Source organism: Pelodiscus sinensis, chromosome 4 (assembly GCF_052426305.1).
Source record: "Pelodiscus sinensis isolate ZL-2025 chromosome 4, ASM5242630v1, whole genome shotgun sequence".
Lineage (NCBI taxonomy): Eukaryota > Metazoa > Chordata > Testudines > Trionychidae > Pelodiscus > Pelodiscus sinensis.
Window position 1 is genome coordinate 18,734,411 of NC_143055.1, and position 14,611 is coordinate 18,749,021.

The 14,611-nt window shown below is 41.9% G+C and overlaps 1 protein-coding gene across 5 annotated transcripts in view; it reads right to left on the minus strand.

Moving 5' to 3' along the window:
* ZFYVE28 (zinc finger FYVE-type containing 28) overlaps positions 1 to 14,611 on the minus strand; it is a 275,487-nt gene that overhangs the window by 97,683 nt on the left and 163,193 nt on the right. For all 5 annotated transcript variants that reach the window (XM_075930868.2, XM_075930867.2, XM_075930866.2 and 2 more), the window contains exons 3-6: positions 12,844 to 12,981; positions 9,072 to 9,274; positions 7,734 to 7,823; positions 6,052 to 6,141 (exon numbers count right to left, since the gene is read on the minus strand). In XM_075930868.2, the coding sequence (XP_075786983.2) occupies positions 6,052 to 6,141; positions 7,734 to 7,823; positions 9,072 to 9,274; positions 12,844 to 12,981 (521 nt within the window). The remainder of the gene's footprint in view (positions 1 to 6,051; positions 6,142 to 7,733; positions 7,824 to 9,071; positions 9,275 to 12,843; positions 12,982 to 14,611) is intronic.

Consider the following 14,611-nt stretch of genomic DNA (forward strand, 5'->3'; position numbering starts at 1 on the left):
TTTTTGTTTCTTTAAATAGTTTTGTTTTCATTTCCTTTTTCATTAGCCACTAAGCTTCCTTTCAAAAATAGTCAGTGAAATAAAACAATCTACTCGCCCGTGGAGAGTAGATTGTAACCCGGAAGAGCCGGGTTCGGGCGATCTGCGCATGCACAGATCGCCGGACAGTGCAACTGACGAGTGGGGCTCGCCGCAGTTCGGCGAGCCCTGATAATAAGTATTTCTTAAACTAATACTTTATCAGACAAATAAAGGATTAAGCATTCAAAATAGTTTATGAATTAAATCCTCCCGTATTAGAATATTATCAAGTTAAATAATTTCATAGTAATGTTTTTACATATTAACATCTTAAAATTTGTATAAGAATCTACTCAATAATGAAGCCTACGAATCTAAAAATGCAATTCTCTTTACTGTCTGGTCTCCACAAACTACCATGTGTGAAAAAACTCAAGGAATTATCATGCTGTGTAGACAAGCCCTAAATTTACAGGCACTCAGCATAAGAATGTATTATGGTATAATAGCTGCACTTCATGCTGTATCATTTGCCCTACACAATGTTGCTTTGCTAGGTGAATTGATAGCCCCTTTCTCCTCCCTGATATTGGTGTCTCTGCCAATTCAGATATCAAGCTGCATCTCATCCTACTCAGCAACAATTGCTAAAAAGGATACAATTTTTGTTCACTAAATAAATACAATATGCTAACAAGCATGGTACATCGTAGATGTATCTTCCTTTGATTTTAAGACTTATTTCTCTACAGTCCAGATATTAAGACCTACAAGACCTATCTGGATAATACAATTTTTCCAGGAATATCACTTAGCAGTGATGCATGTTATCATCTCACTGTCTGTTCTGCGAGCAGCCAGATGGATTTTTAATCTGGGATTGGTAAAGGCCATTTCTTTGGGTTTCCAGCCAGACTAGATTTATTTTTTGTGTATGAGTTTTCCCCTTGCTGTTGCAGATTCTGCATGGTGTTTAATATGAGCAGCCACTTTCTCATAGGCTTGTTGATTATTTTTATGCTCAGATGAATTTAGTTAGTTAGTTGACATTACTCTGTATAAGAGAAGCAATGACTCAGAAGGGATTTCCTGACGCCTTGTCTACACTAGGAGTTTAGGTTGAATTTAGCCACATACGGTCATTTTCTGAACCATGAGTCCACTCTACCAAGACTACTCTGTCAATTTTAAATGCCACTAAAGTCGATTACAATACTCCTGCTTTTCACGAGTAATGCTAAATTTTGACCTTGCATAGTCAACTATACAGTAGAATAGATGCAACATTGCAAAATTCGTTGTTCTTGGCCTGTCGGACACAATCCCACAATGCCCTGCTGTGACTGCTCTGACCAGAACTTGCAACTCTACTGCTCTCTAGTTGAACAGGAAAGACACAGGCAAGTTTGAATTTCATTTCCCATGTGGACAGCATTGCAAGATGACCTCAGAGTAAACAGCACACCTGAGCAGCACATGTGGCCATGAGTTCAAGTCCTATGAGCTCTATGGGCTCCAGTTCCCACACGCACAGATGAGTACCAGCATGGAGTGTGAAGGAGATCTTGGACCTCATTGAGGCATGGGGACAGTAGTCCATTCTTGTGGTGCTCCAAACCAGCAAATGAAATAGAGGTATCTATGCAAAGATCGAAAAGACCATGGTGGAGAAAGGATACACCAGGGGACACCCACCAGTGCCATATTAAAATAAAGGAGATGAGTTAGTCTTATCACAAGACAAAGGAGGCAAATGGATGGTCTGGTGTAACACCACAAACATGCTGCTTCTACAACCAGCTGCATGCAATCCTGGGGGAGGGCAACCTGCTTACCAAGCCAGACTGTGAAATCTTTCCAAGATGCTCATCAGGGCAGCAGAGTGGAGAAGGAGCAGCAGCAGGAAGAGGACAATGAAGAGAATGGGCAGCCAGTGAGTGGTGAGAACCAAGAACTTTTTATAACCCTGGAGACAATCCCTGCCTCCCAGGACAGCTCAGTCAGGCACTGATCCTAAGGAAGGCAGTTCTGGTGAGTTCACTTTTTTTTTCTTCCTGCAAGTGGGTTAAGGCAGATGGGTATGATGTGTGATGTACTCTATGCCTACACTGCCCGGGAGACCTGGAACAGCTTGTTAACATATCTGGAGATGGAGCAGGAGACCTTCCTGCACTTCTCCATGCAGCTCTTATATAGGAACCCTTTGATACTTCTCACAAGGTTTCTGGGTGGGCCTGCTTTATTTCATTCTTCATGGTAGGACACCTTCTGATGTCAAGCTAGCAGTAAATAGTCTGGCATCATTGCAGCACAACACATTGAAGCATAAGGCCCAGGTTTCTGGCATATTCAGTCGGCATCAGCTCCTTATCACTCTTTGCGGTTTGGAGAAGACTGATATCTCGCATGACAACCTGGATGAAGGAGGGGGAGCTATTAGATGCTGGAGATGCTGCTAGCATGGATTCACAGCGTCTGGCACCCTCTCCCTCCCTCCTGCTGGCTCCTGCAGAATGGGAAAGTAGCATTTTCCTAGGATGTGGAATGTGGTGGACACAGAGGAGGAAGCCGAGTGACCTGTCCCCCTTCCCCTCAGGCACTACCAGACCCCTTCTCCACTCCTTCCCCCAGGATCATATCTTGGCAGGCCCCTTATCCAACCCAGCCTCCAAAATGCATAAGTCCAGATGTTCCTTTGAGAACTCTCTTGTGTACCTGCGATACAGTGACCACTTTAAAGCATAGCTTTAGTTTAGCATAGAACACTTCTCCATTGTCTTTACAGAGACTTTTGCTAAATGTTAGTGGATTAGGCATCTCCTGTAATGTGTGCCCTTTTTGTCATTGCAGGGAGATTGTGTACTCTCCCAGCTCTATCTGCTGTCCACCTCTTATAAATCTGCAGGTGAAAATGCACAAGGAAAGACAGGTTTAAGGAGCAAATGGAGTATGCTACTGGAGAAGATGTGAGCAGAGCAGTGGGAAAGGACAGCAGAGAGGCAGGAAAGGAACTGCAAGTGCAGCACCAAGATAATGTCTTGTCATTCCTGAAGTCTGTGATGGTGCACATAGCAGCATTCCTGGACAGGCTCCCCACCCTGCCCCTTGCAGAGCAAGTGTCCCTCCTCATCCAGTTCCATAGCCTCTACCACCAGGGGCTTTATGACATGGAAGGGGAGAATCTCAAAGACTCAACCTCCAGGGTGTCACAATGCAGAATGGTATTGATTGCTTTGGCGATGTGTGTAACAGTGGCCCCAGTGTAGATTTCCCCAGTCCAAACTAATTCCTGACTGACCAGTAACTGATATTGCAAGGTTCCACAGGGCAATTGCCACAATCTTCTCCACTGTCAGAGCAGGTCCCTGCACTTCAGGGCAAGGGAAAGTCATTCACAAAGGTTCATGAAAGTGGCCCAGTGCATTCTGAGGTTTTTTAATCACTGCTGATCCTCCCATACCTGCAACACTATATGGGCCCACCAATCTGTGCTTGTCGAACAGCACCAGAACTGGTGCTTCAATGTTGGCAGCATTTCCAATTTGCTGAACACAAGGGCTTGCCTGAATAGCATGTCCACAGCATCCTGAAATTTGTCTTAGTCGTCTTCCTGGAGTGTTAAGCATACACTATTAACATACTCCACAATTAGGTGCACCAAGGTAAACATCATCATCACAATGCTTTGATGCACATCAGGAACCATAACGGAGTGTATGTTCTCAGTGCTAGCGTATCTGCATAGGTGTGGAAAGATTGTTTCCTGTTGATCTCAAGTAAGGGTAGACAAGCACATTACGGGATGCTGACGACATGAAAACAGAACCTCCCTCTGCACAGTTTTGGTCCCAATGTGTATCAGGAGCATAACACAGAATGCAAACTGGCACAGGTACTGTAGGATAGCCACCCACTGCGTATCACTCTCAAAGTCAATGGCAATCTCCCTACTAGGGTTGCACTACTTTGAACTATGTTGAATTCTTGTACACAATGGAGACATGGACCTTCGACTTCACAAAATCAGGTAGTAAGAAATCAACCTTAATAAATTTGACTCTCTCAGTGTAGAAATGGGCTTGTGCTTATCATCTTCCAACTATTCCAATTATATTAAGACCTGGTTGCAAACTTTTAAAAACTATAACCATTACTAAAATACATTAATTGTACCCTTGCTTGCTTTATTCCAGAAAAACTGCTGTTTTATTAACTAAAGAATGTTCATTAGGGAACATTCATTTTGTTCATTTCATATGAGAAACTGTGATACACTAATAAGTAAAAAACTTGTTCTTCTCAGGAGTTTGAGCAGAAAAATTAAGGGTCAAGTGGTAGCAAAATGTCTCATTCCATCCATGTTGAATAGTAATAGAGAGGTAGCCGTGTTAGTCTGATCTTGCTAAAACAAAGGTAAAACTGTGTAGCCCTTTAAAGACTAACAAGATGGTTTAAAGAGCTACATAGTTTTTCCTTTCGTTCCATCCAGTTGTCCTACTAGAGTCTGAGAGATGGGGAGGCATAAGCCTGCCTACATCGAAAGGACCTCCCCTCAGACTATAGGGAGGATCCGCAGAACCCAAAATACCAAATGATTATGGGGGACAAAAAGAGAAAACAGTAATGGGTGAGGAGGGCAAAGGTTTAAAACAAGGGATCCGGACGTGAACACCGAGCAGAGAACCCTGGACAGCACCCACTGTCCCTTGAAGTCCTCAAGAGAGCCAGCAGATGTCACCCAGTGGAACTCTGCCTAGATGCGTGAATGGATATAGGAGCAGAAATAGGCCGCATAGTCGCAGGCCCCTCCTTCACCCAACCTCAATTCCATCCAGTATACAGTATACAGTAAGAACATTCTAGAAAGAGGTCTGTACCTCTCTCACTTTTTGTTATACTATACTATGCCAGTAGATTCCATGACAGCTCCCTTTAGTTCTAGTATGTATCATTAAGGAAAATAACAGTTACTACCAGGGCTTGACGAACGGCGGCAAAAGCGGCTCGCCAGCCCTACACTGCACATGCAAATGAACAGGGCACCCGGATGAAATCTACTCGCCATAGGCGAGTAGATTCAATACCTTGTTGAGCGCTGGTTACTACTGAAAATCAGTTTTTCAGGAACCCATATCATAAGGCCAGTACTTATGTAGTGAGATAAAATATTTGCATCTGAAGAATTTATTTTAAAAAATGAGTTTACAGTACCTAGCCTGGTTTGGATGGCGTGACAGTCTAAATCCTTTCACTCATGGGCACCAACAGACTTGCTGGAACTCTGGGCAAGGTGGGAGGAGTCCAGCTTCACAAACCCAGAAGGGGCAGGGCCTCAAGCAGGAGGAAGGGCTAGGGCAGCTATCCCTCAGCACCCTGCCCTGCCCTACCTTCTTCTGTCCCCCTCAGCCTTCATACCAGCTCCAGCAGCAATTTAAAATGTCTGACCCTGCGGTAGGTAGCAGGGGCAGCAGCCAGTAGCCGTAGGCCTTTTTGAATCACCAGGCCCCAGGTCAATTGCCCCTTTTGTGCCCCCCTCTCCTTGTCAGTTGGCCTGCCTTCATTCCTGTATTTATGCATTTCCTTCTGGGATGTGACTGACCAGCTTCTCTCAGTTCCTAGTCTAAATAAATAGCTGCTCTGACTTCTCCTTTTAGGATCTGTTGCTTTATTAAGACCACCTCTTGATAACTGCTTTGTGATCTTACTGCCTTTATTTTTAGTTCTTTCTTTGAAAAACTATGCTCATAAAAATCAGTTAAGAACAAATAGAGAAATAGCCGTCTTAGTCATTTAGCCGTTTTGAATGGAAATCCATCAACCATATGAAAAAACCTGCACAGATCCAGACAGACATCATCTTTCTATCCAAGTGCAAAAAGATGGACATCGTACCCAAAGGACTGAAAGTGAACAACCCATTAAGATCAACATACTGTAAGAACAAATAAACACTTTGCTATATGACTTTACCAAAACTTTCAATAACATTTATTCCAAAAATAAATCAATTTAAAAATTACAAATACTTACCACACAATGGCTAATCTTGGGATGGTAAACATTAATGCTGGTTCATAGTCATCAATCATATCTTGAGTGAGGTATCCAAGCTTTAAAGCTCTAGGTAAATAACAGGATACATGTAAACCATTTTTCAGAATGTTGTCAGCTTATTACAGTTCATAAATACAAAGGAAAAAATAATGTTGTGATATAAGCCAGGTAAACTGAGGAAGGAAATTCATATTTAAAGTTCAATCTATGTTTTTAACTCTGTCTCTTTTGACTACTGCTGTCAATGCTACGCCACCTAATGGAAATCAGATGGCTCGAGGATCTCCATTCCAACTCCAAAATTTATAAAGAGTAGGAAGAAGCCCTTTCTATATTGACTGAACTTCCCTTGCTGACAAAGGTGGTGCCATGATTTATTGTCAAGGACAGCATTAGAGAGTCTCTCCCAGTCTCTCTGTTCAGCCTCAGCTGTAGAAAGATGTAGAAGCCATTCCTGAGGACAGTCAATGCTACGGGGAAATATTGATCTAAATTGTGTACTTTGAGTTACGATAGTAATGTAACTCAAGTCAACGTACCTTAGATCTACAAGCTACAGGGACCACACCACACCGAATCAATGGAAGAAACTTTTCCATTGACTCCCCTTACTCTTCTCATTCTGGTAGAGTATAGAAGCCAATAGGAAAAGCAATCAGTAACCGATTTAGCATCGATCACACCTGGTAGTGGAGACAAGTCTTGAGTTGTTAGTGCCAAGCCACAAGTGAGTAGATGATGTCCTCTTGTGGACTAGGGGACACAGGATACACCTGGTGCCTTGTGACCTTCGCCCACCCCCACTAATAAAGATGATGTGGAAGACCACTCCAAGGGTAAAATAGTCACATTCAAACAGACTCTGAGTAAGTCCCTGATCAGAATTCCCATGTTTCTCGTCCTTTTCTTTGCCCAAGCCTATGTCTCCATCAGGCAGCCATTGTTTCCATTTTTCTTTGACTAAGACAATTTGGCTACACATCAAAATAATAACGGAAGTGAAACAGTGTTTGCATAAATAAAATACCTTATTGAGTGAGATAAGATAACGGTTATCGAATGACACAGGAGGTATACACATGCACAGAATAAACCTCTTGGATATAGAATATCCGGAGAATGAATCCATTGTCATAAAAAAGTACAATTTAAGACTTCCCAATGCAGCCAAAAACAAAACTAGTTTTCATGGACACTCTCCTCTATCTGGACTATCTTTTGACAAATTTCAACCTCCCACTCTAAACTGAGTTTTCAAAGCTGTGTGAATAAAAGTCAAGATATGTTTTTCTAGTAATGGGAGAACTATCTGCCAAACAAAAGCCTAAAACCCCACAATAAGAAAAACCCACCTAAATGCCTCAAATCATCCCAGAAGGCAAAAAGTAAAATGGCCTCTGGAATGGAAATGATTAGTCAGTCTACATATCTACATATTATAACGATACCCTCCAGCTATTATACAGAGATATGTTTTTTATGTTAGGCCAAAGCATTTCTGCAGATAGCTAATGTGTTTTGATTTTATGCTTGAACACTCACCAGGAAAATGGAATGTTGCTTTCTAAAGATTACAAGTACAAAATTTGCATAGGAGACCAAATCATAGGTAAATACACCAAAGAAAAGTGTAATTCATATTTCTGAAAAGTTCTTACCTCTCTACGGTTTCACAAAAAAGCACGATTACTTCTTGCTGTACATAATACTCTTTTGGAGACTTTACAGGTACCATGGCTGATACATAACTACAAAAATTTTAAAAAGTAAAATTTTAATTACTTTTCTCAACCCCTTAACAATCAGATATAACAGAAAAGAAATGCAAGTCAAATTATCTTAAAGAACTATAATTGTTTTTCAATTCATTTTGACAATTTTCATTGAGAACTTTACAATTTCAGTGGAAATTAAAACAATTTAAATTGCTTTATTTATTACTGAAACAGACTTCTGCAGTAATTGTAAAAGTACTATTTTAAATATTTAACAATAAAACCTTCACTTTGTGTTCTCTATGTTGAACAGTTTATAATGCATTTTTTGAAAACACAGTAATTGAATAAATTTAAGAATTGTATCTAGTGCTATTCCAAATGAAATTATATTAACAAAGTATAGCTCAGCAATAGGCAATGGAATTTAAGGGGCCCTAACATTGGCAAACTGAAGTCTGATGTATTTGTTAAATATTTTTCAGTAATTTTACATAATTTATTCATGTGCAGGTATCAGTACTTGCGTGCGATATTTATGTGTACATCACTGGTCCTCTACTGAACATCGTGACTCCCTTCTTGATCAGACCTGTGGTCTATCTAGTTCAGTGTCCTGTCTCTGACAAAACTAGAGATTGACTATTCTGAAACGTGAGGTTTACTATCTGTTCCTAAATGTATGTCACCATGTCCATTATTTCACCAAGTCCATCTTGATTTTAATATAAATCTCCAATCCCTTTTTTATTCTTGCTTTGTTTTTAAAAATGGATTCCACAGTTCAGTTGTGGCTTGTGTGAAAAGTATTTTATTTTGTGTCTCTTGTATTTGCCATCTTTTAATTTCATCAAATGTTTTCTTGTTCTTGAGTTATGAGACAGGAAGAATGGAAGCTGCTGCTCTGTCTTTCTAGACTATTTATTATTGTAAACACATTTATCATGTGCCCTCTTATTAGTCTTTCTCCTGACAACAATTTTAATGGGGAAGATTTACAACTTCCATTTGTTCCTTTGAAAAGCTCCCCCAAATATCGTACCAGTATGCTAATATTCAGATTGCACTGTACTTGAAGACTGCAAACTCTGATTGCTAAGTGGCTACTGATTTTTTTTAAATCTGAATAGAAGGGAAAAGGATGTGACAATGTTATAAATAGATATAAATTTATAAAGAAATTCAAAATCTGTGACAAAGGAGACAAAGAAGGATTCTTCTGCAAGAAAGTGTAGAGATGTAATAGACAATGTTCAGTATACACATATTTTTGCATGTTACCTTAATTCAAACTCAGCAAAAAGGATATCAAAATGTTTAAGTGACTCTCTCATTTTTTCTGTGTAAAGATTCAAATCTCTTAAGGCCTGGTCACGAATGATGTTCCTAACTTCCTCCAGGCTACGAGTCAGATCCTTGGCCAATGGTCTCATAGCCATGCTCTCAATTTCACGATTCATAATAATGGAACCAGCAGCTAAGCACTGTGAAAATAAAATTGTTAAAATATGAATTAAAGTACTGTACTTTATGTAAGAGAATTTTATAGGGTAGGATGGCACTTTAAAGGAGGTGGATTTAGCCTCATCTGATTGCTAGGTGATGTATTTGAGGCCAGGTCCTTCCAGGTCTTGTGGCCTTCAGATAAAAGGCCAGCTCAGTTTGGGAAAACTAAAGGTAGCAGGAAGGCTCCCGCAGAAGACCCGGGATCAAAGCAAAGGAACTAAAAGGGTGCTCTCCATGTGGGAAGAGGCAGAAGCCTTAAAAGGAAAAGGTTTCAGAAGCAGCCAGGCAGCAGGAGCTTTATTTCACATACTGGCTAATACATGCCCACCAGCTCTCAGAATTCCTATGAACATACTGTATATTGTTTAAGAAACCCTACTATATAAGAATATATTTAATAAACTCCATCGCAGGATAGGTGAAGACTATCATACTTCCAGACTATGTATGTTGAAGTAAATCCTATTTCCTTCATTTAATAGAAATATATTTTGAAAAACATAAAACAAAGTATTTTGTTCTTGTTTTTCAGTCCCATTTCTTGGGTCTCTTTCTTGACTGCCAAATAGCAGCAGATGGAAGGCACCTTTCCAGCTCTGTAGGTGGATCTGTAATTCTAGACCTTGCTCAGCAGTCTGATGTACTGATTTGTGATACAAGGGCACTCCCAAGATCTCTTGTTCTTATTCTCTAGAAAGTTCAAAGCAGTAATTACAAAGTCAGGTCTTAGATGTCGATAATAAATAATGAGGATGCTGACAAGAATACAGTGCACAATGCTAATCTCAAATAAATTCAGTTTCCTTTACTATGTACATTTAGGGAAGGTCATAGATCCTACTTCTGTTTACCATTAAGTGAATCATCAGAATCTTATCATTGTATAAAACATTTTCTGAAACATTTTCAGGAACTACTTTAGCACAGTGAACAAAAGCCTGCTTCAGGAGGGCCAGAATATCAACCTGTTTTGTAACACATGCAAAGAAAACTAGTTTGAATGTGGAATAGTGATAGAAGTGTAGTTGTGTTAGTCTGGTCCAGCTGAAACAAAAAACAGGACTATGTAGCACTTTTAAGAATTTGATTAATTTAAAAATTAATTTAAAAAATTTGATTTGTGCTTTTCATATGTGAGTCTTTAAAGTGCTACGTACTACTGTTTTTTGTTTTAGTTTGAATGTGGTTCAACTCATTTTTCTCTCAATGTAGTGTCTATCTCAGTGGTTTTTCAAGTATTTTCTACCCAACTGCACCTACTCAGCAGGCCTTAACTCAAAATAAGCTATGGAAATTGAGCTATGTCAATTGTATAGCTTATTTCAAAATAGCTTATTTCAAAACTGGGAGCATCTACACAGCACTTATTTCGAAATAGTGCACTCTTCCTCCGACTTCCCTTACTCCCCGTACAATGAGTGTTACAGGAGTGGGAGAAAGAAATCCTCCAGCCTGACAGTATTTTGACATTATTTCGAAATAACTGCTGGCTGTGTAAATGCTGACTACGTTATTGCAAAATAACGTTGCTATGTCAACATACCCTCTCCCCCAATGCAGCAACAGTTTCTTGCTATAATTATAACAAGATTGTAGGAGTCATTAGGATAATGTCAAGAAACTGTATCTGGTTTTGCAAAAACCCCAGAGGAGGCAGAAGTGTCACAATGCTGAGTATTGCCATTAGAGGGCTTTCAGGGATGGTTAGATTGTCCACACATGCTCCAAGTCCCTTGACATCTCTAAGGGTGCGTCTACACAGCAAGTTCATTATTTCAAAATAATACTGAAATAACAGGGATCTTACTCTGGATTCTGTAATCCCCATTGTATAAGGAATAATGCCTATTCCAAAATAGACATTTCAGAATAGGGCATGTGTAGACAGGGCAGATGGAGTTATTTAGAAATAAGAAGCCTCCATGAAATCACAGGTGCCCTGCTGGCCACTCTGTCAACACTTAACAGAACTCTATAGCATCCCTTCCCCTACAGCCCTTAAAGCTGCTGCTTCCGGGGAAACAGTGTATGGCACACAGCAGGCACTGACAGCCCTGAGCCACACAGCAGCTGCCAGACCAGCGCTTTCTGCTGCCATGAGTGTCCCTATTGATCCCATTGAGCCCTCCACAGCTGCAAGGGAGCTGGCAGCCAGCTCCCAGGTCCGTACTCAGGGACAGAAGAGGCATGTGCCTTCCTGGTCAGGTGCAGAGTTCCTGAACCTCAATTAGGTCTGGGAAGAGGAGGCAAATCTCCAGGGAAGAGGAGGCAAATCGCCGCACGAGATGCAGGAATGTGGATGTCTACGGCCGACAGCCTGGCCACCAAGGGCCAGATGCACATCCAGGAGCAGGTGCGGATGAAAGTAAAACAAGTTAGGCAGGCTTATGCGAAGGCCAAGGAGCACAGCTTCCGCTCTGAGGCAGCACCGCAGAGCTGCCCATATTATGCCCAGCTCCACCAAATCCTGGGGGTTAGGTCAGTCTCTTCCCCGCCTCTTTGTGGACTCAGGGCTGGAGACACCCATTGTCACCCTCCTGGGAGGCCCAGCCTGTGAGGAAGAAGAGGAGATGGATGAGGCCAGCAACAGCTCAATGTCTGCCAGCCAGGTCATGTTTGCCCTGGAGCCAGTACCCCTCACCCAGGATGTCCCCTAGGTATCATCCAAAGCTGGGGAAGACCCATTAGGTTAGTGCCATTACTTTCCCTAGAGACACATGGGTGGAGGTGGCAGGCAGCAAGGGGCTTCTGCATGCTCCTTTCTCGGCCTACTCAGCCTAGGGATTGTGTAGCAGTCTATGAACATTGATGCACGTATAATGCCAGTCTGGGCCCCCACACATGAGGTAGTGGAGCCACCCAACGCAGACACCACTCCCAGCCCCAGCCCTGAGCCTTTCCTCCCTCATCCTCCCCACTTCCAGGTTCTTTCCTCAGTCACTCCCGGTAGCATTCCCCACAATAAAAAAAAAAAAAAAACCAGAGTTCATTGTTTCCAAACCAAAAGCGTACTGTATTGTCTGTGCAGGAGAAGTGGGGATAGGATGGCAGGAGACAGGAGAGGTGGAGTAGGAAAAACACAGAGGGGCAATGTGCAGGCCCCTTGTGGGGAGGTCCAAGGGAGTGTGTCATTGGGGTCCTTGTGTGAAACTTCCTCAGGGCCTCACGAATACACACAGCTCGCTGATGGGCATGCTGGATAGCAAGCCAGGCATGGCTGCTCAAAGGCCCTGCCAATCTGGTCGGCCTCTGCACCTCACCTGGAAGAAAAGCCTCCCCCTTGTTTTCACAAATATTGTGATTGACACAGCATGCTGCCATCACCTTGCCAAGGTCCACCCGGGTGAGAAGGCAGCGAAATCTCCCCTTGAGACACCCAAGGTGCCCTCCACAATGATATGGAGCCCTGCTGAGACTATACATTAAAATTTACTAGATTAATTTTCAAAATAATTGTTTAATACAAGCCTTCAGTCATACTTTCAAGCAGCATGCAGTAAGTCAATCTTTCTTGAAAAAAAAAATAATAGAAACAACAGTGACCTACCTCTGCTCCAAACCAAAGCTGCCCTGCAAGGTTATCATGGCGTATTTCTTCTGGAAATTTTACACAGAAGTCCCGGTTGGCCCGTTCATGTGGAATGCATTCATCCATTATCTGATTTACAATGTTTAAAACATTATCCTGAAGAAAAAAAAAGAGCTGGATAGTGTACATGAATTCATACAATGTATTTTAAGAAAATAACTTAACTATAAGAAGTCTCATATTATTTTCTCCAACATTTAGAAACCCAAAGGGATACCAAGTAAAAAAAAAATCCACATACAGGCAGTCCCCGAGTTACATGGATCCGACTTACATCGGATCCCTACATACGAATGGGGCTTTTCTCGCCCTGGAGGATGCAGGCGGCGGGACCACCCAGACGCGCCACGGTCCTGCCGCCCGTGACCTCTGCGGCGAGAAAAGCTGCTCCGCGTCTCCCTGGTCTGCTGGGGGGGGGGGCGCAGCTAGTGTGCCCCCCCACCCCCACCAGACCAGGCTTTTCTCGTCGACGCCCGGGGTAGAGCAGCTGGGGTGCTGCCGGGTTGGTCCACGCAGCGCCGAGGTGCGGTGCTGCGGGGACCTACCGGGCAGCGCCCCAGCTGCTGTGTCCCAGGCGTCCAGATTCAGCCGCTGTTGAAACTGATCAGCAGCTGATTCCAGGAAGCCCGGGGCAGAGTAGCTCTGCCTCGGGCTTCCTGTAGTCAGCCGCTGGTCAGTTTCAACAGCGGCTGAATCTGGACGCCAGTTCCGACTTACATACAAATTCAACTTAAGAACAAACCTACAGTCCCTATCTTGTATGTAACCCGGGGAATGCCCGTATTTCATATTTTAGATGTTAATATTTTCAATCACCAAAAATAAAAAAGATTGAAGTAAGAGAGAAAACACATTTGCTATTTTGTTCAGGCTGCTTACTGTATGTGGTTAACAGTACTTTGTACGAGGAGCATTCTTCCCTGTGTAACAAGTCAGTTTGTAAAATGAGTTTCCTTTTGTTTATGTGGAGTCTTCCACAAATCAGCATAGGAAAGAAAACAAATTAAAAAATAAAAACTTGATTGTAAAGACACAAAACTTCCAGGGTGACTAGGGAAGACATATCTTTCTTAATAGAAACTGACCATTCTAGATGTATTGATTTATCTATATTTTAGATTAATAAAATCACAAGAGACATCTATCTGAATGCTCTAGGCACCTCTGACAATCTTAATATACTTCTAAATTTTTTAAAAAATAGCAACCTCATAATATAAATTTCAACTAAATATCCCAGGTTGCATAAATAAATCAGATTTCCCACTTTTAACTTTGACCATCACCCCTGAAAATATATGCTTCAGTTCTCATAAAGTGTGCTGCTTAGAGTACCCTAAAGGAATCCAAATATAAGAACTGAGCTTTCTTGGAAGGGAATGAAAAGGGATTGCTCTGGCATTCTAAAGCAGGTGTTTTCACTCAAGTGTCCAGGGGGCACAGAGAATGAATACCTGGATGCTCTCTTTTCCTCCACTGCAACCTCCTTGAGGACCAAAGGCAGACCAGTGCACGTTAGAGAGGCCTAGATGCTGCTCTAACCTGAGCTGAGCTGAGAACACTAGGGAGCCACAACAAAGTCCCTGATATGCAGTAAATAATCTGGCCCATATTCTATATTCATTTATGTGAAAATATTTTTACAAATCCCTCAGGAGTCTTATCAAATTGCTTCAATGTAAAAAAGATAGATTTGAAGTATGAAAAAGGCTAAAAGTGCCTTTAT